Here is a 23017-nt window from a genome sequence, read left to right on the forward strand (position 1 = left end):
GTAGAGCGTCTGTGTCCACGGAGGTGCCCGCAGCCTGTGGAGGGGAACTGGCCAAGGGGAGGAGGACTGAGGTCCAGGAGGCAGCTCTGGGCAGGAGGACAGACCCCTCTGCTCGGGGACATGGCGAAGAGCCGTGGGGCTGGGTGCAGACAGGTGAGGGGGGGTCAGGTGGGAGGGAAAGAGGCCTGTGGGCTGGGGAGGGAGTGGGGGTTTTGGTAAAGATGGACGGTTAGAAGAGGGGTGAGAAAGGGCGGGGAGCTCATCCAGGACAGGTGTGGGGACCACCGAGCAGCCAGGACACCCCGGGGAGGTTTGTGGTGCAGCCTCCCACAGGACAGCTGGAGGGCGTGGCAGAAACCAAAGCCAGGCTGGGCCAGACGGGGCGTCTCTGGGTAGCTGTGGTCACTAAGGGAGGAAAGGGAGACCAAGATCCCACAGGGTTGCCCCACTCGCAGCAGACAGGCCAGCCTGCTGCAGTTGCCTGGCGCCAGCAGAAGACACGAAGCCCCCAGGTCAGAGAGGAAAGACCACCACTTGTGGGAAAGCAGCGGCTGAGTGTCCCCCAGCCCCAGTCCCCACAGGTGTGCCCCGATGGGTGCCGCACCCACAGCGAGTGTGTTACATGGGGGTTCTGTGCCAGAGGGAGACGTCAGCCCCCAGGAGGATGCCCTGTACAGACGCAGGCCTGAGAAACGGCCCAGGAGACAGCCGTCGGGGCACACCTGGGACGATCGGGGCAGAGCCGCCGAGGAGTGTCTCCCAGGGTTCCCCTGTGGGGACCGTGGGTCGAGGTGTCCAGTCTGGCCGGAGATGACAGCAGACCCGACGGGGGCTGGAGCGGGCAGAGAACACGGAGGGAGGAAGGACGGAGGCCCGCAGGGAGCTGAGCGGCTGTGGGAGGAGGATCTGACAGCGGGAGCTGTGGTCAGCGAGTGGGGGGCGGCGGGGAGAGGGAGAAGGAGGAAGGGAGAGAGAATGGGGCAGTGGGGTCTGGACACGTGGGCTGTGGCCGTGGGTCGGGCTGCCCTAGGAGGGGATGCAGATCTCGCAGGAGGCGCCGGCCCAGTCGGCGTGGAGGGTGCGGAAGCCGCAGGCCGCTGGCGGGAACAGGCAGGACGACGGGGACTCGGCCCCAGGCGCCTGAGCCTCGTGGCAGGGGGAGCGACCTGGGCTTCCGAGCATCTGAGAGGCGGCAGGAGGGGCAGGTGGTCGGTGCGTATGAGACGACGGACAGACGGCGCTCTGACGCTGCACGTCCCGGGCTGCCATGGCAACGCACCCCAAACCAGCTGGTTTAAGGCAACAGAAGTTCATTCTCTCGCAGCTCTGGAGGCCAGAGATCCAAAGTCAAGGTGTGGGCCGGGCCCTCTGACACCTCTGGGGGAGCCTCTTCCCCTCCCGACCAGCTTCTGCTGTCTGACGGCAATGACCGGCGCCCCTTGGCGGGTGGATACGTCGCTCTAATCTCTGCCTCCATCTTCACCGGTGTCTTCTCCTCGCGGGTCTCCATCTCTTTATAAGGACTCCAACCGTTGGATGAGGGCCCACCCCAACGACCTCATCATCACTTGATCCCGTCTGCAAAGACCCTATTTCCAACTAAGGCCACATTCACAAGTACTGGGGTTAAGCCTCGAACGTACCTTTCCCGGGGACAGTTTCTCCCATGACAGATGGGTCATCCATGTGCAGACAGGAGCAAGCTCAGCCAGGAAGGCCGCGCTCCGCGCTCACGCTGGTCCAGGGCAGGGCAGAGGTCTGTGACGGGGTCTGGCTGTGCAGTCCCGGGAGCTGGGGCGTCATTGACTTCTTGGGGCTCTAACAAGGCAGTGGCCTTCCCAGCCGGCAGGTGGCAGCACTGCCCATGCACAGCCACCCAATCAGAGGCATGTGGCATGTCCATAAGCCCCAGATGACATCATTACTTGTTTTCCTGCTACTGAAGTCTCAGCTGTGAAGTTCTGCGCATTGCGCATTAGCATTTTACAAAGTGGGTGGGCCCCACTATTGACATGTGTCTCTGGTAGCCATGTGGGTCAGGGGGCCACGTATGTGCCAAACGGGAGACCAGGGAGGCCCCCGGCGCTGCCAGATCCTGGAGGCGCCCACACCAGCCCCCAGTCGGAGCCCGTGCGGGGCGTGTAGGGTATTCCGGCTCCCGGGTGGGAGTTCACCTTCCAAACACAGCCATGGGCGGTGGCTGGGCTGTTTCCCAGGCCTCTCCAACCTCCACAGAGCTGGTTAGGGCTCAGGGGCCCAGGGATGCAGGCCAGGCTCCCTGCTCTCTGTCGTGTGTGCTCGGAGGGTGTGCGGTGAGTCGCGACAGAGCAGAGGCCACTCACACAAAGCCACGGCTTTCCCTGCTGACAGGGTGTGGGCCTTGCGGATGCAGGGGGCAGCCGTCCAGCACCTGGGTCTGAAAGCTCAAGAACAGGAAGGACGGCCTCGCTCTGTCACCTGGGTTGGAGTGCTGTGGTGTCATCGTAGCTCACTGCAGCCTCAGACTCTTGGGCTCAAGTGATCCTCCTGCCTCGGCCTCCCAAAATGCTGAGATTACAGGCATGAGCCAGCACTCTTGGCCAAGACTGAGCTGTTTTAGTAACTTTCTACACGTCCTGCAGCCGAGCAGGGGAATGGTTTTGCTCTGCCTTCCACCTGCCACTTGCCTCGTTCAGCCTGGGGGCCGAGGTGGTCTCTCTGCCACTGGCCAGGCACGGCGACATCCGTGTGCTCCAGCAGGAAGGGCCGGCCTCCAAGATGGGCTTCCCTTGGTTGAATGGGAGCCGGGAGGAGGCTGGGGGACGTCAGGTTAAGTTTGGGGACCAGGAGAGCTTGGCAAGGGTGCTGCCTGGGACTGGCGCGTCTGTCCTGGTTGGCATGGCAGGAGGGGCGAGGGTGGGCACACGTCTCTTTGTCTCTGAGACGTGCCAGGGCTGCACTGCACCAGGCACGTCCCCCGGGAGAGCTCCGCGGCCCCGAGGCTCAGCTCCGGCAGAGGCTCTGTCTGCACCTGCACGTGGGTGCTGCAGACGTGGCCCGCAGGGCGCTGTGCCCAGGACAGGGCACCTCCCCTGTGCCGCCGTCTCCTGTCTGGGCCGGGGGCTCCCCAAGAACAGGCACTGACCTGCTGCTTCACAGCTCGCATTAGTTTCCTGTGGCTGTCGCGACAGATGACCACAGACGGCGTGGCTAAAACCACAGAAACTGATCCCCCACGTTCCGGAGGCGGGAAGTGTGAGATCGCGGTGCCAGCAGGGTCGGTTCCTTCTGAAAGCTCCGAGGGAGAATCTGTCCCAGGCCCTTCTCCCGGTCTCTGGTGGCTCCTGGCAATCCTTGGCACTCCTCCCCTGGGGAAGCATCACCCCGACCTCTGCTCCACCTGCACACAGGCTGCTCCCAAGTCTCCCTCTCCGTCCTCGCACAAGGACACCTGTCCCTGGATGTAGGCCCGCCCGGGTAATGCGGGATGATCTCATCTGGAGGTCCTTCACTCATTATGTCTGCAAAGACCCTTTTCCCAAATAAGTTCACATTCCAGGTATTGGGGGTCAGGACATGGACCTGTCTTTTTGGGGGACCCTCTTCAACACATACATGGCTGTGTCCCCAACACCTGGCACCGTTGTGTGAACACGTGCGGATTTCTGCTCCGAGGGCCAGCAGGTGAGGTAAAGCACCTTCGCTCCGTCCTTGGTGCTGCCCCAGGGTGCAGGGCAGGGCTGGGGGAGGGGGAGGGCCCACGTGTTCAGATGCCGCTTGGTCACAAGAACCGGCAGGTTGCTGGTCCAAATGCGGAGCAGGAACCAGCTTCCGAGGCCACTGTGCTGTGCCCACTGCACCCACGAGGTCCCCGAGGCACAGGAAGGTGTGGGGGCTCACCCAGGCCAGCGGCCAGCCGAGACGGGCTGGGCTGTGACCCGGGTCACGCTCCGGGCCGTGTCACACAGCCCCCTTTAAGTTTGCCATAGATTGGTCCTTTCATCTTAGTTTCTCTTCTGGGGCAAATCTGGAGGTTTAGAATGAACTTCAGCCGCGCGAAGACTTCTCGAGGAACCAGTTAGGACTTTGGCGCAGGGTTCAGGTGTGATCGATGCTTTGCTGTCTCGAGAACATCCCCTGTCCCTGCTGTCGCAGAGCGATGCTGGATTTTAGGATTGTCCCACAGTGGGCGCGTGGCAGGAGTCGGTTAGGTGCCATCGTGCAGAGTGACCTCAAAGGCTGCCGCGGGCCCTGTGCACCGAGAGGCTGAAAACACCTGCGGCATTAATTCATTCGCGCCGTCTCCTGATGGGAGAAGTGTCTGTAAAAATTCAGACAGGATGCTGGATTTTTTCTTGGATTGACAGACAGACGTGTTAGTTCAGGGAGCTTCAAAGGATGTTTTGAATTCCCCTGTGTGGGTCCCCCTCCCCTCTCAGAGGGGTCCGAGTTGGCTGGAAGGGGAGGCCGCCCAGCAGCCAGCGCCCTGGGGGTGGAGCAGTGTGCTTGGCGCATTAGCGCCGGGAATTATCCGCCAAGCCCGTGGTTTGGGTCCTCTTCCCTCCTATGTTGCTTTCCTCGGTCCAAAGGCGGTTTTTATTATCTCCGGCAGAGAATGAGACAAGAACATTGAAAAGTAGTGTCCTTTAATAATGCATTTCCGGCGAGCTAGGGCCATTGTTTGCCGGGTGTGAAAATGGAAGCGTGTCTATTCCTCACGTCTGTTTGGGGCAAGGCTCCCAACCGAGCCGATTCCGTGTGTGACCCAGGAGTGGTGACCTGGGGGTCCCTCCAGGCCGGATGAAGAAGGGAGGGGAGGGCTGAGACCCCTGGGCAGGGAGGTGTGTGTGGTGGGGGGCCAGAGCCACAGTTGATGCCGTGGCTCCCCCACCAGGCACCACGGGCGGGGGCCTCTTCCGGGCCTGGGTGTGGGGGTCAGACACCTCACGAACGCTCAGGATTGTGACGACCAGATCGTATCTGTACCTTGGAAGTGGAGTCAGCAAGGCCTAAAGGTGGAATCAGGATGTTTGGCTACAGTTTCGCTCAAGGCTTTTGGGACGGGAATTGGGGCTGGGACCAGAACCCAAGCTGGGCCACGGGCCCGTCCTGAGCTGCAGCTGTCACCAATGGGCATCTAAAGCCATGGGATGCTGGCCCTTGGGAAGAGGACAATGCGGAGGCCCGATGGGTCTGGTGTGGGGGCTGGCGGGTCCTAACACCCATGTCCCGCACCGGGGGCTATGCTCCCTCTCTCTCCTGCCGCTCCTTCGGCCGGTCGGAAAGTGCACCTCCTGCTGCGGTCCCTGCCCTTCCCAGGGTGTGCTTTCCCTGAGGATGCCAGTTCCTCTGAAATTAAAGCATATGTTTGAGGCAATTGCAATTAAAGATCCAATGCAACTTTGAAGGTACTGGGTAAAGCAACCCCAGAACTCCCTTGCAAGAACGATGGCCGAGAATCACCCACATAATTGGTGTCTTGGGAGCAGCAGGAGTGCTGGGGAGGCCCTGCGGTGCCGTCGCTGAAGTGTGGCGCGAGCACGGTACCATCAGCATCGCCACGAAGGTGCTTGCGTCTCGCTCCAGTGGTGCAAGGAACATAGTGAGACTATGTGGGGTTGAAGTAAGAACCGGAACCGGTGGGGACATCCGGAGACAGATCCCGTTGGTGATTGGCCCGGTTGAGATGTGGTCTCACAGCAGGGGAAGCAGGCTGGCCGTGAACCTGGACGGCCGGTAACTAGTCAGATCCTCCCTAACAGCACACTGCAGGGTCAATTCTGTATGAAACAAATAAATGCAACATTTCAATAAACAAGAAAGAATAAAACATTAGTGAACTGTCTAAGCTAAGCGCCCATTATGAAAATGGACAAAGATGGGTAGCTCTTGGAGAATATTTACTGTGCTGTTTAGTTGATTACTGTAAAAGAAAACTTGTTTATTGTGAGTTAAACCCACACGTAGAAGTGTACTGAACAACACATTCGTATGGTCTGATTGCTTTTTTCAAATATGAAGTCTAAGCACCCTCTTCCGTGGCTGGTCGGTCACGTGTGCAAAAAGACATACTTCCCATTTAGATGCCCGGCTGCTGCTCCTGCCCTTGGGAGCCAGGCTGGGCAGAGGCAATGGGCTTAGGGGTGCAGGGGGTGAGATTTAGGCAGGGGGCCTGCCCGCCTGCACCTGCCTGTGTGAGGGGCTTTGCTTTGAGAGGGGCTCTGTGTGCGGCTGGAGGGATGGCCATGGGTCGCCCCAGGGGGTCCCACCCACCACTGTGGAGGGTGTGGGGACGGCTGTGCACGCCGGGGGGCAGGGTAGGTGTCCTAAGCCACAGCGAATTCCAGGAGGAAGCACCTGTCCTCCTCCGCCTGCCTGCTCACCCCGCACCTGCCTAGAACTCTTCACCCGGCAGCTGGTCTCAGTGCCGGCGCAGAGGGGCTCAGGGGGGCACAACCCCGGAGTCCCGTGAAGCTTGTGCCTCAGGGGTTCTTAAGGTGGAGGCCGGGAGTGGGGCCGGGAAATGCACACACGGGGCACATAGTTTTGTAAAATTAGCAAAATAACTTACTTTGTGTTGCTTTTCTTCCACAGGGGCCCTGATTTTATGTTTCACACAAAAACCTGGATCCTCCCCTGGCCAGAGTCCGCCTTTCTAACCCACGGGATCCATCCAAATTCTTTCCTTCTTCCTCAGATAAGCGGAGAATTTTCTGTAACAATGAGTCATCCCGGGGGCAGGATGGAGTTCAGCAGAGAAGGGTGAACTCTTTGAAGGTGTTAATCCCGTCACTCAGAGCACACTGGCTGGCTCTGGAAGAGGAAGGACAAGATGCGGAGATGGGGAAACCAGTGCAGGTGCCCGGGGCGAGGAGACACTCACAAATTTGCGCCAATACCCGCGGACGGGTCCGAGCTGAGGTGGGGCAGTAGGTTCTCTGGGGAGACCAGTGCGTGAGGGTGGACCGGGAGGAAGGTGGGCCTGGAGTCTCAGCTTGGGCTGGGCCCTGCGCTGTGATCCCAAGGAGGGGCGGACAGTAGAGTTTGCAGCCTCAGCAAGCCGGGCACCAACCTGGCTTTGGCGTTCCAGGTGACAGTGGCCTTACCCCACGGGACGTCTGGCTGTTCTGTGCCTTTCAGTGATTCCTCTGACTCACAAGCTGCCCAGTACAGGGCTAAGCAGAGGGCCCGGAGCCAGGCCTGTGCTCAGTCCCAGATCTGCAGTTTACAAGTGGGGTAACCTGGGGTGCCCCCCGTAAAGCAAGAATAATGCAGGCTGGCCTGACAGAGACCTCCCCCTAAAATGACTGTGACCCTCCAGGCAGAGTGGAGGGCACAGATAGCCTGTGTGTCTTGGGGGGTGCCCCGTCACATCTGGACACTTCCCAAGCCCCTCCCAGCCAGGGGCTCCCTCCAGTGCTGTTGGGAGCAGGGGAGCCTTCTTCACTCAGGCCGTGTGCAGTGGCCGGGGGTGGGGGGTGGGGGCTGTGCCATGGGGCTGATGGCCGGCGCTCTCTCCAGCTGGGGCAGGCAGGGGCTCCCCTCTACATGGCTAATGCAGGGCCGACTCTTGGCCCCCATCTGGTCCCACCTGGACTGGGCCTCTCTCTGCACTTCCAGAAAGGCTACTTCTGAGTGGCTGGTGAGGACCCCAGGGACCCCTCATCCAGCCCCTGGACCAGACCTGGACCCTGACCCTGGAGCAAGTCAATTCCGAGCCAGAAGCTTGTCCAGACACTGGCCCTTGTTGGTGCCTCCGGGCCTGCAGGGCACCCCTCCCCAGTCTGTGGCTGGTGGGACTCCCACACCCACCCACTCCAGGCTGCTGTCCAACAGCACTCTGCACAGAAATAAAAATAAAAATGCCCAGGAGGTGGTTGGCGACCAACAATGTTGGTGCCAAGAAGGGGGCTGCAGAGGCTGCCCCCCTTCTGGCCCATCCTGCCCCCAAGCCCAGCCTAGGGAGGGAGGGGACGAGGTGCCAGGGGTGACGGTGGACGAGCCCAGGCTAGCTTCCCTGTGGGACTTGAGAAGGAAGGCTGAGGACTGTCCCCCAGGTCCAGGACTGGCGTGTGTCCCGCTGAGAGCTGCCTGTTAGGGGTGCACAGGCCCTGTCCCTGGAACTCGGCCCCGCCTGGGGTGATCGCTCGGGTTGGTCGGGACCTGGGACTTTCAGCCTGAAATGAGCCGGCCTCGCCGAGTCTGGGGGTGGGGGGTGGACACGGGGAAGGTGGTGGGTGAGACCGGGAGCCGGGGCAGGGCCGGGAGCCGGGGCGGGGCTGGAAGCGGGGGACTTGGCTGGAGTGCGGGGTCTGGACGCGACCGGAGAGGAGCCGGGGGCCGGGCGCTGCGAGGAGAAGGCGGGGCCGAGGGCGTGTCGGGGGCGGGGCCGGGGCTGGGGTCCGGGCTGGGGGCGTGCCGGGGGCGGGGCGGCCTCTCCGGCTCCCCGCGCTCACCGCCCCCAGCGAGTGTCCCGCCGGCTGGAGCCAGGCGCGCAGGTCTCGGCTCCGCCACTTCGGGCGCAGGCGGGAGGCCCGGCCCTCCGCACCTGCAGCGATCTCGGGCACCTGTGGCTGCACCCCGTGCGCTTCCCCGCCATGGTGCGCGAGGAGGCGGAGGCTCCGCGGGGCCGCTGGGGCCGCCTGTGAGCCGGGGCCGGAGCAGGGACCCGGCGCGGGGCCGTGCGCGATGCCTGTCCGGGCGGAGGCGAGGGCGGCGGGGCGCGCGGTGTCTCTGGCGCTGCTGCTGCTGCTGCTGCTCCCCGCCGTGCCGGCCCGCGCGCCGCTGCCCCCGCTGCAGCCCAGCATGTGAGTAGGGGAGCTGGGAGGGCTCGGCGGGGCGTGGAGCCCCTGGCCCCTGGGCGGCCGCAGGGACCCGGCTCGAGGCTTTGTCCCCTGGAGCCCAGAACAATGGGCTCTTTGCTTTAACTGGGGAGGGGGTGGCTGGGACACAGGGTTCCAGGGTTGGGTCTGGGGCCCCTCTGCGGCGGGGGCCCCTAGCCTCCTCTCCGCGTCCTCTCCCCCTCCTCTGCTCTGCGATGTGGGTGGGTCTTGCAGGCTCAGGCAGATGCTGCACTTGGGGAGAGGTGAGGAATCCGGGCCCCTTTCCGGGCAGGGTCTGGGAGGAGGCAGAGGGAGCAGCGTGTTCCCACTTCCCTCCCCAGCCTGCCAGGGTCGGGGGGCCTTCGCAGGGCGGGCTGTGCCCAGACAGGGAGCAGGACGGAGTTGGTCTGTGTGTTCCACACGTGCGCTCTGGGCTGTGAGAGAGGGAATTTGGTGCCAGAATGGGCAGGAAGAGAGGGTCAGGGCGCCAGCCGAGATGCATTTCATTTTGAAAGATGATTCCCCAATGGGGCCGTTTAGCGGTCTCTCTCAAACAGCAAACCAGCTCTGTGTTGCCTCAAAGGAAAACTGGAGTGGAGGAGGAGGAAGAGTAGGGAGCCTGCCGGTGTAGTGCAAAGGCCCCAAGGCCCCGGCTGGGCCTCCTGTCTGACAGCCCCGCCCCCACTCGGGGGCCACCAGAGGGGTTCTCAGGCCCCTCCTGTCCAGCACTGCCCCAAAGGACCTGGCGCTGAAGGTCCCCAGCCACCTACCTGGCCATGCAGGACAGAGCTGCAGCTCCCTGGGAACTAAGAGGGCAAGCTTCCACCTGGCCTGGGGGGGAGTCTGCACCCCCAGGACCCCCACTCTGGGTCTCACTGTACTCCAAGAAGGAAGATTTCTTTGTGGCCTTTTCAAAGGAGTGCTGTCCCTGGGTTGGGGCCTTTGCATCCAGCAATGTGAGCAGCCTGAGTCTCGACTCCACATGACTTTTTCCGGACATTCCTCTGTCCTGCGATCCCAAGGAGTTTGTTGGAGGGGCACTGAAGCTCAGAAGGGACACCGCTGGCCGTGGGCTTCCAGGGGCGCAGGCATCCTGGAGTCCGAGGGGTGGGCAGATGCTCAGCAGAGGTGGATGGATGTCTGCTGAGAGAGGCCTCTGCCCCCAGCGCGCTGTGGAAACCGAGGGCCCTTCCTGGCCCCCTACCAAACTGGCCCAGCTGCCAGGGTCTCTGTGAGTGGAGCCGGCGGTCTCTTTCCTTGTGTTCTGCCTGTGCACCCGGGGCCCTGGACGCCCTTAGGGAACCAGTGGGAATGGATGGTGTGAGAGAGTCTTTTCATGCTTCCTGCTTTTCCCAAAGCCTCGCTGCCTTCCTTTCTCCCTGCCCTTCATGGCCTGGGCCCCTCCTGGGGCTCCCCTCCTGCGCTGAAGTGGCAGCTGCCCATCTGGGGCTGTGGCCCCTTGTGTCTTGGCTCACGGTGTATCTACCTGGGGCCTCTACTCTGCTGGCCCCACACCTGTGAGTCTGAGTTCCACAACGGCCGCAGGTGCATCATCCGCAGACCCTTTGTCTGGTGAACAAGCACCTGGCACGTGCCTGGACACGCAGTACCAGGCACGCAGTAGGGCCGCAGTGGGCAGAGGCTGTTCTGAGCAGGGAGGAGGTGGCGCCGTGGGTGGGAGAGGTGCCGGAGTTGCTGTTGCTCCCCGCACCCCAGAGGAGCAGGCGAGGGTCCTGGGACGTGCTTGGTCCTTGCGGGTCCTTGTCCACCCTTCCCTTCCAGAGATCTGATGAGCCTGCAGGGCCTGGCTCAGGGCAGCCGCAGCCCTGCTGGTGGTTTTCCTGAACTGTTAGCTGCGAGTTTAAACAATGCTGATCTCCTGTGAGTGCTAGAAGTCGGGGCCTTGGGGGGAGCCTGGGGGTGTGATGGGGGTGTCCCACTGGCTCGCAGCCCAGATGCCCTGAGGACCTTCATGAATCTGCCAAGGCGATGCGGATGGTTCTTTGGCCCTCGCTGGTGGGGCGCATGTCCAGATTCAGCGCTGTCCCTGGAGTAGGCAAAGCTTCGCCATCTCTTTATTTCTGCCTCTGAAGTGAATTGCTGCTGCCGTTGGAAGAATGGCCTGCCTTTCTGTCCTGGGGCCTGGGCCGTCTGCTGACCACATGCGGGGCCGGCCCAAGGCAGCTGGCCGGGCTTCCAGGAGCGGGTCTGGGACAAGGAGACAGATTGCCCATGTGCTGACGCGCTGACTTGCCGGGCTCGGACATTTCGGAGGAGATGTGTCTGCTTCATGGCACTGAGCTTGCGGCTGTGCTGAGAAACGGCCTGTGCTTTGCGATCAGCAAATTATATTGAGGGCTCTCCCCACCCCCCAGGCAGGCCGGGCCCCTCCACACTCAAGTCCTGTCTTGCAAGTAGCTCTGTGGACCCACTGGCCTGGGGGCTGAAACGGCCCCTTTCTGTGAGCCTGAGGCATCCTCTGGGGCTTTCAGAGGCTGCTCAACACCACCTAGTCAGAGAGTGGAACTGAGCTTTGAGCGGCCCGTAGGCAGCTGTCCTGAGGCTCCCCTTCGAGCAGGGCCCTGCCTCCCGCCTGTCCTGGGTGTCGAGGCCTCGAGGTGCAGGGGGCGGGGCAGGAGCCCCCACCATAGCCCACTGCTGCGCGTGTGCATGGCACTGCAGGCAAAGTCCCCTTTAGTGGGAGGCACTCAGGGTCCGGGAGTCACAGCCTCCAGCGGTCTGCCCTGCCGCAGTGTCAGGGGGCCCCAGGGCAGGGACTGGGCTCCCCCCATGCTGGCTGCGCCCAGGCCTGGATGTTTGGACACGATCCTGGGGGTAAAAATGGAGCCTTTAGAAGGAAACAGTCCTGAGCAAACCGCCCTTGTCCCTGCGGTGTGTCCGGGGCTGTCATCAGCCAGGCTTGGGAGCCAGTGAGGCTGGCTGGGTCCTCCTCACCCTGGGGCCCAGGATAACTGCCCACCCTCCAGGAGCCCAGCTCTGCAGGGAGCAGATGGCCCAACAGCAGGGACGGGTCGCCCTCTGGCCACTCTGGGTCCACTTGGTGGTTTGGGCATTTTCATTCCTCCCCCGGCCGGGGAGCAGGATCCAGCCGCAAGGGACAGAACGGCCTGTGACTGTGACCCTGCCAGAGACTGGGGAAGTACCTTACTGGGTTCTCCTGGACCCACGTGGGGCTGTGGTCAGGTTTCTTTCTGTCCCCTCCTCTGCCCGCCGTCCCCCAACGCAACCCGCCCACCCCCCAAAACAGAAAGCAACCAAAGCCAAGCCGGGCCGCCGAAAAGCGGTCCCGCCCCCCCCCTCCTGCCCTGGACACCGATAGACGGTCGTCAGTGTTGCTGGGCTCAGGCAAGGGCCGTGGTGGGCCGAGTGCGCCCGGGGCCGGTTGCAGGACGTGGGGAGAGTGGGGCAGCCATGCCTGGCTCGCCGAGGTCCACGCCAACTGTGGTTGGAGCCAGAGGCCCTCTGGGCATGGCAGGGGCGCTCCTGCTCTGGGGAGAGCCCTGGTGAGGGAGGAGCTCCTGGGGAGATGCAGGGCGGGCCAGGCGGGCGGGGCCCAGAGAGTGACTGGAGAGAATGTGCCGTAAAGGCTGCAGGGAGCCCCAGTTGGGGTGCACAAGGGGTCTTGAGGAGTCCTTCCCCATTGTCATCTCATGGGTTAGCGGCAGCCGAGGTCGCTGAGGTTTGAGGAGGGACAAGGAGGCCCTTCGGGGAGGGCCCCCAGCCCTACCCCATCTCCTGCCACGCCCCGACATGGCCAAGGGCCAGGTGGGACATTCCTCCTCCCGCCGGCCCTGCAGCTGGACCACTGCCCGGCTCCTCTGCCTCCTGCAGCACCCACTCCCCTGGGACGATGAAGCCCTGCGCTCGGTGGCAGCGTCCTGTGTCCCGGGCTGGAGTCAGCAGGAGGGAATGGCCTTGACCCTCGGGCAGGGGACGTGGGGCCCATGCCAGCTCCTGACACGTGTGGCCTCATCGTGGGCGCCCAGGAGCCCTGGAGGCCTGTGCTGTCCTCATGCCTACGTTCCAGGTGCTGGGCGGGCTCACGGAGAGGGCCGCGGGCTCCTCCCCAGCCCTGGCTTATCTGTTGAAAGCCACACGCATGGCTCACTGGGCAGCTGCCAGACTCAGGGGCCAGAGCCCTGGAGCTCGGAGGCCCGGGGTCATCGGTCTCACTCCCCTCCCCCTCCCCTCTTCATGGCCAGGAGTGGCCTGCGCTTGCCTAGGGGCTCTTGGTGAGTGCGTTGCAAGGCACAGGGCTGGGCAAAAGCAAGACAACGCCTGTAGCCGTTCATCTGGGCGCAGTTTGGATTCACAAATGATCATCTTCTCTGAGCAGATACACACCCATTTTGCCGCTGGGTCCCCTGCGCCGACCGCAACCCTGGCCCACACCTCCCAGGGCTCACTCAGCCCCCACAGCAGCCTGGCGGGTCAGTCCTTGTTCCACAGGAGTGGAAACTGAGGCAGAGATTCCGTAACCTGCCATCTTGCAGACGGTGGCTGGGGAGCGAGGTTCAAGCCCAGGCTCTGGCACCGGGAACCTTGCTGCCAACTCTAGCCCAGAAGCTCTGGAACTCGAGCTGCATCAGAATCCCCCCGGGGCTTGTTAAAAACAAGTCATTGCTGAATCCCTAGGGAACGCTGGGTCCCACCCCCAGAGTTCCAGATTCACCGGGTCCGGTGCGTGGGCCCAGGAATGTGTATTTCTGTCAAGTTCCCAGGAAAGGCTGCTTGCTGGTTCTGGCCTGGGGACCCCACTTTGAGAACCACTGCAGGATGCTACGTGGCCACAGAACCTGTCGCTCGGGGGGCTGGAGGGATCCGTCATGCGTTCCGTCCTGTAACGAGTGCAAGTTCTTTAAAGTTGGCTCTTGCCCCAGACTCGATACTGTCACACGAAAGCTTGGCTTTTTGATTTCCAGGGGGACCGTGTATCTGTCAGTGGGAGGGAGACAGAGCGGCACCTCCCACGAGGCGCCAGGGCGGGGTCTGCACGGAGGTATGCGCGGTGGCCTACGGGTGCGGTAGCAGGCGCTGACTCCAGCCCTGGGGGGAAGGGCGCTCGGAGGGCGGCTCCTGGAACCCAGAGTGAGCGGAGTTGCAGCCTGGGCTGGGGAGGCAGCCCCCCAACCACCCCTCACCCCCCAGGAGGGACAAATCCCCCAGCTTCTCTCTCCTCCCAGCCCCCAGCTCCTGCTGCCCTCCCATCCGCGAAACCCAGCCGGCAGCCTGAGGGTGGTGTGTGTGCATGTGTGTGCACACGTGCGTGTGCATGTCCGTGTTGCAGGACGTAATCCACAGAGGTTGGCCTCTTGGGGCACAGAGCAGCGTGGCGGAGGGGAGAGTGGCCCTGGGGGTCCGTGGCGCCATGCGTCAGTGCTGTAGGCTGGGGTCAGGAATAAGGCCAGGAAGGGTGGAGGCAGGGACCCCCAGGCCAGAACCCAGTCCCAGGAAGGCTGAGGAGACCCTCTGTCCATCATCGACCCTCCTGCCCTGCCCTTCTCCCCAAATTCTCACCCTAGGATCCTAGGCCCCCGACATGGCCCCTGGGGAAGGCAGAAGAGGCCTGGCCGTTAGTCCTGGCTCCACTTCTCAGTAGCTGGTGACTTTGAGCAGACCAAGAGGGGTCACTGTCACTTCCTCCCCGGGGAGTTAGGGGGATCTGACGATCTGATGTCCAGAAAGGGCCCTGTGCTGGGCGCTGAGGAGGCGCTTCTGAGCTGAGTTGCCTCTTCCCCTTCCCTTCCTGTTAGAAATAGCCAGGCTTTTAGAATTCCCGCTCCCACCCCAGGGTGGGTTTCCTCCCTGGTGCAGGAAGAGGCAACTGCAGAGCCTTCCTGACCCCGTCCTGGGAGGGCACAGCCCCACCCTCTGCCCAGGAGGCCGTGGGGTCTGCAAGGCTGCAGTCGCAGGTCCCGTGAGGCAGTTCACGGGGAGCCTGACCCTGCTTGGCTAGGCGACTCTGCCCTGCCCTGTGCCCTGAGGCCCTCACTCTGCAGCCACCTGGACTCTAGGGATGAACGCTGCCTCTGGTGGGCAAGCCTCCGCCCTGGTGATCATGACCGGAAGTTTGGGAAGCTGTGGGAGGGGCCAGGGCAGGACTTCGGGCGCAGGAGGTCTCCGGCAGGACGTGTTCAGCAGCAGCCCTGGCTTCCCTCGGACCTGACTGGGGTCTGGAGCTGGCCTCTGATCCTGGCTGCCTCTGTCCCCTTCACCAGGGGGCAGCTGGAGACCCTGCCCGCCCAGCTGGCAGATTCCTGCCAATTGCTGCTTTCATCTTGCTGGCTGCCCAGTGGGGCCTGCGCTTTCCCAACTTGTTAGGCACGGTGGGGCGGGCTACAATCAGAGGGGACAAGGCTCCCCACCCAGGACGAGCCCAAGGGAAGGAAGAAACATAAAGTCTTCCGTTTGGAGAGCATCCGTCTGGGGGCGGCTGGCCCCGGGCCATGGTGGCTGGATGGGGCAGGCAGAGTCCGAGTGCTGAGCCAGGGGACCGGCCCGCCTGCAGCGGGACCTCACACAGGGCACGGTGGAGGGTGGTGACAAGGTGGGATGGTGCCCCAGAGTCCCCAGGCGGGCGGGGACCTCAGGTAGGGAAGTTGGGGGAGGGGGTGGCCCGGGGGTGGGAGGGGCCCTGGTGGGGGACTTGCCAGGCTTGCCGTGTCCCCAGCATGGAAGGCAGACTGGTCCCCGCAGGGTGCGCCGGCCCCTCGTCCTGGGGAGTGAGCCCAGAGCTTGGCCGGGCAGGACGAGCCTCATCCCTCCCTCAGAGGCCACATGGAGTCCTGCGGCCCCCAGACTTCACCCCGCACAGGGGACACTAGCTCTGAGCCTTTGTCCCCTTCCAGAATTTGCTCTGTGGAGACACCTTTGCCCTCGGTCAGGGCAGGCTCCCCGGCTCCGAGAGTGTCGAAGGGACGTGGGGAGGGCTGGGGTGGGAGGGCAAGTGGACTCGGGATCCACCCTGTGCTGCACCTCAGCCCCACGTTGCCCGTCCGGCAAAGGCGGCGGGGTCTGTGTGGAGGGACCATGGGGGATTAGGAGCAGCGCCGCGTGCAGGACACGTGGGGGATGCTGTGGCTGTCGTTCCTTTTCCCTCACAGCTCCCGGGCCCTTGAGCCGGGGCTCCACGGCGAGCCTGGGGTGGCCACGGGTCTGGGATCTGCTCCAGACGGGCAGGCGTTCAGGAGGGGCGGGTGCCAGCCGGGTGTTGGTGGCTGAGGCGCTGACCGTTTGTGTCCCTGTCCCAGGCCCCACGTGTGTGCTGAGCAGGAGCTGACCCTGGTGGGCCGCCGCCAGCCCTGCGTGCAGGCCTTCAGCCGCGTGGTGCCCGTGTGGAAGCCCGGCTGTGGGCCACAGGCGTGGTGTGTCGGCCACGAGCGCAGGTACGTGCTGGGGACCCAGGGTCCGACGGGTGGGGCTCTGCTCACACCAAGGGCGGCACTGACCACATGGGGCTGGGGCCCCGTCCTGGTCTCAGGGTCCCCTGTACCCCCCTACCCCCGCCTCTGAAGCCCCTCCTCCGAGGACAAGGCCTCTCCTGGCCCCCTGGGGTGAGGCTGCCCTGGAGGGGACTCCCAGGCTGTGGCACTGTCCTGCTTAGCTGTGCACCCGGGCCCTTTGTGAGGGTGGGGGGACCCCGTGAGGAAGGAGGGGGCCCTGCAGGGGAGGGGCGCTGGCCACGTTGGAGGGTGAGGGGGTGCGCGTCCTGCCGAGTTCTGCTGGAGACACGCCCCCCGGCCTGGTTCCCAAGCCCGCGTGAAAGCTTTTATTGCTCAAGATTTTATTTCAAAATCAAACTGAAGGAGTGCCTTTGCATGCCTCTCCCCTTTTATAGACTCCGGTGCTGCCGAGCCTGCCGACGGCAGAGTGGGGTGAGGGAAGCTGGCGGCTGCGCCGTGTTAGGTGGAGGCTGTCGTGTGTCTGGGGGAGGGAGGCAGGAATGCGTGGCCTCAGATAAGGGTGTGTGTTCAGCTCCTCGGCAGGGCTTTGGGGAGTAGCCAGGGCCTGCTCCGCGCAGCCCCATGGGCGCGTGGTCCGTGTGGGGCTCCCACACCTGCTGCGCCTGCTCCTGGGAGCTGCTTGGGACGCGGCTTTCATGGCACGTGGGTTCGTGCTGCACGGTTCACAGGTGTTCGGGGTAGAGGAGAAGAAAGTGCATTTGGGCTGTAACAGTGGTTCTCAGCTGGGGCCGGTTCTGTCCTCCCCCGGGACGCTGGCAATGCCTGGGCAGGTTTGGCGGCTGAGCGGTGAGCCGGGAGGGCCAGGGGTGCTGCCCGGTGTCCTGCAGTCACAGGACAGCCCCTCCCCACCAAGCGACCCAGCCCCAGTGTCAGGAGAGCTGAGGTTGAGCGACCCTGAGCAAAAAGAAGAAATCTCCCCTCACCGTTTTCCCCCCAAACGTGCAGGTGGGTCCGACCTGCACACGCGTGTGGGTGTGTGTGTACTTACAAAGGGGAAATTAGGCCACATAAGCCACATCATGTCGACAACTCATAGCAGAAGGGCTACTTCTGGAAGCTGCCGGAAGCCACTGGGACCCCAGCTGGAGAACTCCCCGGGGCCGGCCACGCAGGTGACTCCTCGGCCTGCGGGTAGCTGGGAACTTTCAGCCTCCCGGCAGGGTGTCCAGGGCGTCAGCGGGGAACGTCCCACTGCGGAGTCCCAGCTGCCCAGCCATGTGTCGGCAGGGGTCCCCGGCACTGCTCGAGGTGTCTGGGACCCTTCAGCAACCCTCCCTCCCCAAGATGGCCGTTCTGCCTCGGCTTCCCTGGGGGGACAGCTGTCCCGTCCTCCCGGCTCTGGGGTGTGGCTGAGGTCCCCCTTCGCTCTGTTCTCACCCCGGCCAACCTGAGTCCTCTCAGCACCCTGTGCCCACGAGGTGCCCTGTGTGGTTCATTGGAACCAGCACCAAGTGGCGACGGGTGACCCGGGCTCACGTCCATGTTTCCTCTTCGTGTCCCCTCCCGGAGCTGAGTCCCGCTGTGCTCACCTGGAGGATGTTTCTCCAGATGTCCTGTCCAGATGTCCCCCCAGTAGCTGTCCCCTGCGGGCCCCGGAGCAGCTGGGGCTTCCTCCCGCCCCCCTCCCTGTGTGCCCAGACGGCGTGCAGCCTTCCTGCACAACCCCTTGGGAGTCCCTGTCCCTGACCCCGAGCCCCCAGCCTTGCCTGTTGCTCATGAGTCCCCAGTGCCTACAAGCCGAGTCCACGTGGAGCTGGTCGTGGCCCCCGTGTCCCAGCCGGGCTCTGGGCGGTGTGAAGGAGGTGGGCGCATGCCATCCCTCCTGCGTCCGTGGGGACAGCCTCCGCGCAGCCCCGCAGTGGTCCTGGACTTGGAGAGCCACTGCTGGGTCTCAGCGAGGGCGCCCAGCCCCGCCTCTGGGGAGGGTACAGGGTGGGCGGCCCGACAGGACCCCAGGAGCACGCTGGGCACAGACTGGTGCCGTGAGGGGGGCTGGTGCCCTGGGGGCTCATGAGTCTATCGCGGGCTCCGCCCAGCAGCCTGGTGATCTCAGCCTCTCTTCTCACCCGTGAGCTGGGCTGACAACCCCTCCCGTGCCAGGAGCCATGCCCAGGATGCCCTTCCCAGGCTGCCTGGCACGGAGCGGGGCTCGGAAGCTGGGTGCCCCCACGCCGGGCTGGGGGGCCCCACTGACATGGTCTGACTCCCTGGACACGCCTGCTCGGAGAGAGCCGGGTCTCAGGAGGGTCCAGCCGCCTGTGCTCGGCCGCATCTTCTGCATCCTCCACAAGGCAGCCACTAAGTTCTGTTTTCGAGATGAGGACGTTGAGGCCCAGAGGGTCAGACGTCGTGGCTGTGATCATACAGGGAGTGAGTGACAGGGTTGAAACGTCAACTGTGCTCTCTTTGACGCCACGGCCCGAGCGCTGGCTATGGAACACACAGCCCCTGTTGAACTCCTATTCATCCTTCAAAACCTAGCTCACATATCCCCTCCTCTGTGAAGCCCTCCCAACCTCTAGGAGCCCAGTGGCTGCCCTCACGTCCCTGCATCTCCCTACAGGGGGCCCCAAGGCTTGAAGGCCCCCAGGGAACAAGGAGCAGCTGGGTCGGCTCGGCTGGGGTGCGAGTAGCAGTGATGAGTCCCCGGGGAGGCGGGGCATGGCAGGGAAGGGGGCTGCAGTCCGCCTTGGCTCCGCAGAGTCAGCACCGGTTCAGGACCTGGCTCCAGAAGTGTCCCTGGGACTTGGTGGGTTCGGCCCAAGTGCAGCAGCTGCTTATCTCAGCCAGGGGCCAGGTGGTGGGGCCTTGTCCTCGAGTCCCCCCTGCAGGGCAGGGCAGGGGCTCCCCCGGTGCTGACACGAGGAACACCCATTGCTTCTGCCTGCTGCCTCGCGGCCTCGCGCCCAAGCTGGCACCACCCAAGCCCCTCCGTCGCTGGCGACGGCAGCCAGTGACCCAGCCTGCAAGGCCAGTGTGGGACTTGCGTGGCAGGTGCCCTGGCCAGGCCTGGAGGACGCCACGGATGTGGCTCTGCATGTTGGGCTTTGCCCGCTGCGTGGCAGTCCCAGCTCGTGTGGCTTCGTTGTCAGGGCCGGGTCCCCGCGTGCTTAGCTCACGGCTCCTCTTTATTTAGCGACCCTTCTCCACAGAGAACTCTCCAGTGAGTCGGAGCAAGTGGCTCCTGCCGCCGTGTCCCCTGCGGTCCGAAGGGCAGCGGGCCTCTGGCGCTGGGTCTGATTTCTGACCGGGGAAGCCGCTGCGGTCACAGGCCGGGCCGTGCCGGGTGCTGGGGGCTCTGTCTGGCCCAGAACAGGAGAGGCTGTGACTACACCTCAGAGGCCAGACGCGGCGCCCGGGGGTCTTGCTGTCAGTCCCAGCAGGTACTTCCGACAAGCCCGACGGCCAGCACCAGCCTTCCTAGGCTGGGAGCTCCTGGCGAGGAACGAAGTCCTTGAGAAGGGAGGGGGGCAGAGGGAGGGGACGCAGGGCATGGAGCCGCCACACCTGTCCCTCCCGCTAGGCACACTCCCTGCACTGCGGCCTCCGCTGTGGGACGGGGGCTGTGGAAGGCAGAGAAGTGGGCGCCGCGCAGGCCTGGCAGCCCCGTGCCCCACCCCTGCACCCCCAGGCCTGCGTGGAGCAGCTTGGGGGCCGCAGCCCGTGGGAGCTGGTGCTGGCTGCATGGGACCGAGGGTTTTCCTTGGGGGTCGTGGGGGCTCAGGCCGAATGGCCCTCTCTGTGGGTCTTTCCCTCTAGGGGGCTGGGGGTGGCCGTGACCCAGGGAGCGGCACGTAGCCCAGCGCCGCCGCAGCCGGGGAGGGGGGATAAATATTTACGACGCGAGGGCCGGCGCTCTCAGCGCTGCCAGATATTGTTCACCGCTGCGGTCGGTTTCTGTCCAGGCGAGTGGTTTCATGTCCTGCCAAAGTGGTGTTTTGCAAGGCGCTCCCAGAGTCGCTCTGTGTGCAGTGCGCACGCACGAACACACGCTTCCAGGAGGCGGGCCGCGGCTGGGCGCTGCCCTGCTCGTTTGTGGGATTGGGGTCCCCAGGACCACTCCGGCTTCCCACGCTCCAGCCGGGAGGTGTTTTGTTACCTGGAGACGGCCGCTCCCAGGGCTCAAGGGCCCTTGACCCAGTGGCTGTTGGCCAGACCCCTGGTCACCGTCCCTAGAGACAGCGGCTGGGGGTGGGGAGGGCTGCCAGCTGTAGGAGGCTGCAGGGCAGGCCCTGGGATAGCCCGTCTTCCAGTCCTCTGGGTCTGCCTCTGCCTGCCTCCCTCTGTCTCTCTCTGACTTTGTCGCTCACTGCCTCTGCCTCTCTCTTTCTCTGTCTCTCTCCGTCTCTGACTCTCTCTGACTCTCTCTCTGTCTCTGTCTCTCTCTCCCTGTCTGTCTCCCTCCATCCTCCCCCCACCGCCCGCATCCTGCCGCTGGTTCTGTTATTGTAGAAACAAAGGCCTTGTCGCCAGGGGACTTGGGCCGGTGCCAGGCCATGACCGGGTATGAGTTTCCTGCCGCTGCTGTAACAAATCCGGACAAACCAGGGGCTTGGAAACAGCAGGCGTTTGTCCTCTCTCAGCTCGGGGGCCAAAGGCCTGAGACCGAGGTGTGGGCAGGGCTGGCTCCTGCTGGAGGCCACGAGGCAGCACCTGTCCCCAGCCTCCCCCCAGCTCCTCTCGCTGCCACAGTCCTCAGGCCGTGGCTGGCAGACGCATCGCTCCAGTCTCTGCCTCTGTCCCCACGTGGCCGGCTCCTGTGTCTCTGTGTCCGAATGTCCCTCTTCTTCTAAAGACATCCGTCGTCGGGTTAAAGCACACCCTCACCCAGTGTGACCTCACTTTAACTCAATAGGTTCAGCAAAGACCTTATTTCCAAATAAGGTCACGTTCCAGGTGGACCTGGATTTGGGGGACGTTACTCACTGCTGCACAGCAGGGAGAGACGGGGCGTCGCGCCGTGGGCAGTTGACCGCCGTCTTGCTGGCCCTTAGAGCCAGGGGAAGTCGGTCAGGGAGGGGCAAGTCCCTAGTGTCGAGTGTTGGGGCTCCCGGGGTGGGGAGGGGAGGCGGGGTGCCGGGCACATCCTGTGGCCGTGGTGGCCCCTGCTCTGTGGAAGCAGGAGAGGAGCTTCCCAGAAGGGCAGAGGCCCCCCTGAAACCCGCAGCCCGGAGGAGGAAGAGCAAGGAGGAGGAAGAGCAAGGACGCGGTAGCCCTGGGCGGGGGTGCAGCGGAAGGAGCCTGCGGGGGCCTTGCGCGGCCGCCCTCCCCCCACCTGCTCTCAGCTCGGGTTTGCAGCTGCAGGGCGAGCCCAGGGCAGCGGAGGCAGGTCCCTGCCAACTGCTCCGCCAAGACTGCCCGCCTCGGGGGCTGGCGACGTCTGCAGATGCGGCGTCGGGGCTGCGTTGGGTGCAGGGTAGGCCGAGCTGGCGGGGCCTCTGTGGGCCCCACGGTGCTGGCGGTCTGGGGCAGCCTCTGGACTTGGGGAGGGGGACGGATGGGAGGACCCCACCCTTCAGGCGAGTTGCTCCTCTCTGGCCATGGGCGCCTGAGCCAGGAACCAGCGACGCAGCCCCGGGAAGCCCTCCCTCCTGCCCACCCTGGAGTCGCCCCTCTGACCTGGGCACACACGGGGTCTCTCCTGCGCTGCCGTAACGGCTTCGGCTCATTGGTGGGCTGAGCGCCTGGGGATCTGAACCCACCCAGCCCGCGCTGGGCACCTCGAGCCCGTTTGGCTCATTCCAGAAGTGATTCTGGCTCCCAGGCTGGGCCCCTCCAGTCTGACTCCCCCAGACCCCCCCAGACTGGCCTGGTGCTAAGAGCCAGGTGAGGGGCCAGCTGTGCGTCTCGACCCCAGACCCCAGCTTGGAGCCGGGACCACCGTGGGAGGGGCTGGGCAGAGGCCGGGGGCAGCGCGCTGCTGGTGAGTGGGTGTGGGGCCGTCGTTGCCGGCGGCAGGATGGCCCATGCTCCTCACTCATGAGGTTCGGGGCCCGCCCTGGGCTGCAGAGGACCCCCCCACACCCTGCACTGGGCACCTAGGCCTCAGTCTGCCTGGCTGGGAAATGGGATGATGCAGAGTCAGTCCCCGAAGCTGGCGGTTGCCAGATGCGCTGGTCCTGCGATGGTGAACACTTCCCTTCTCCCTTCTTTTCTAGAACCATCTACTACATGGGCTACCAGCAGGTCTATGCCATGGAGGCCCGGACTGTGTTCAGGTGCTGCCGAGGGTGGACCCAGCAGCCTGGCGAGGAGGGTTGCCTCTCACGTGAGTGCCTGCGCCCCGCCCCCCGCTGCCTACCTGCCACCCACAGAGAGTCTCTGCGCCCCCGGGTGCCCCTTCCCCCAGCAGCACCAGACCTCCCAGGGCCACGCATTCAGCCACTGCGCCTGCCACAGGCTGTGAAAATGAAATAATAAAAAGAAGGAGCAGGGAGTTTCCCCAGGGCCAAGGCTGTCGGGAGCCGCGGAGAGAGAGCTGGGGCTGGTGGGGGTCAGGTGGCTGCGTCAGCTCCACCGGGGGTGTCTGAGCGCCTGGCATCAGGGAGGATCCGAGGGGGCCCTGGGCTACGTGTTGGTGCCCGTGGGCTCAGGCATCTCTGAGCTGGTTCGGAGTCCACCCGCCGCACCACGCTCAGCCGGGCTCTGGGGGCCTTCTGGCTGCTGCGTTTCCGGAAGGGGCCAGGCAGAGGGCAGCTGCTCCACGCTCCCCGGCCAGTCAGGGCTGGGCAG

General features: G+C 64.2%; 1 protein-coding gene across 1 annotated transcript in view; it reads left to right on the forward strand.

Moving 5' to 3' along the window:
* Window positions 1-6819: 6819 nt before the first annotated feature.
* The window catches only part of MEGF6 (multiple EGF-like-domains 6), a 102432-nt gene continuing 86234 nt past the window's right edge, over window positions 6820-23017 (forward strand). Inside the window, 5 exon segments of the mRNA XM_012662202.1 lie at window positions 6820-6837; window positions 8534-8656; window positions 8659-8786; window positions 16073-16207; window positions 22444-22553. Coding sequence (XP_012517656.1) covers window positions 6820-6837; window positions 8534-8656; window positions 8659-8786; window positions 16073-16207; window positions 22444-22553 — 514 coding nt within the window.

Source organism: Propithecus coquereli, unplaced genomic scaffold (assembly GCF_000956105.1).
Source record: "Propithecus coquereli isolate 6110/MARCELLA unplaced genomic scaffold, Pcoq_1.0 Scaffold757, whole genome shotgun sequence".
Lineage (NCBI taxonomy): Eukaryota > Metazoa > Chordata > Mammalia > Primates > Indriidae > Propithecus > Propithecus coquereli.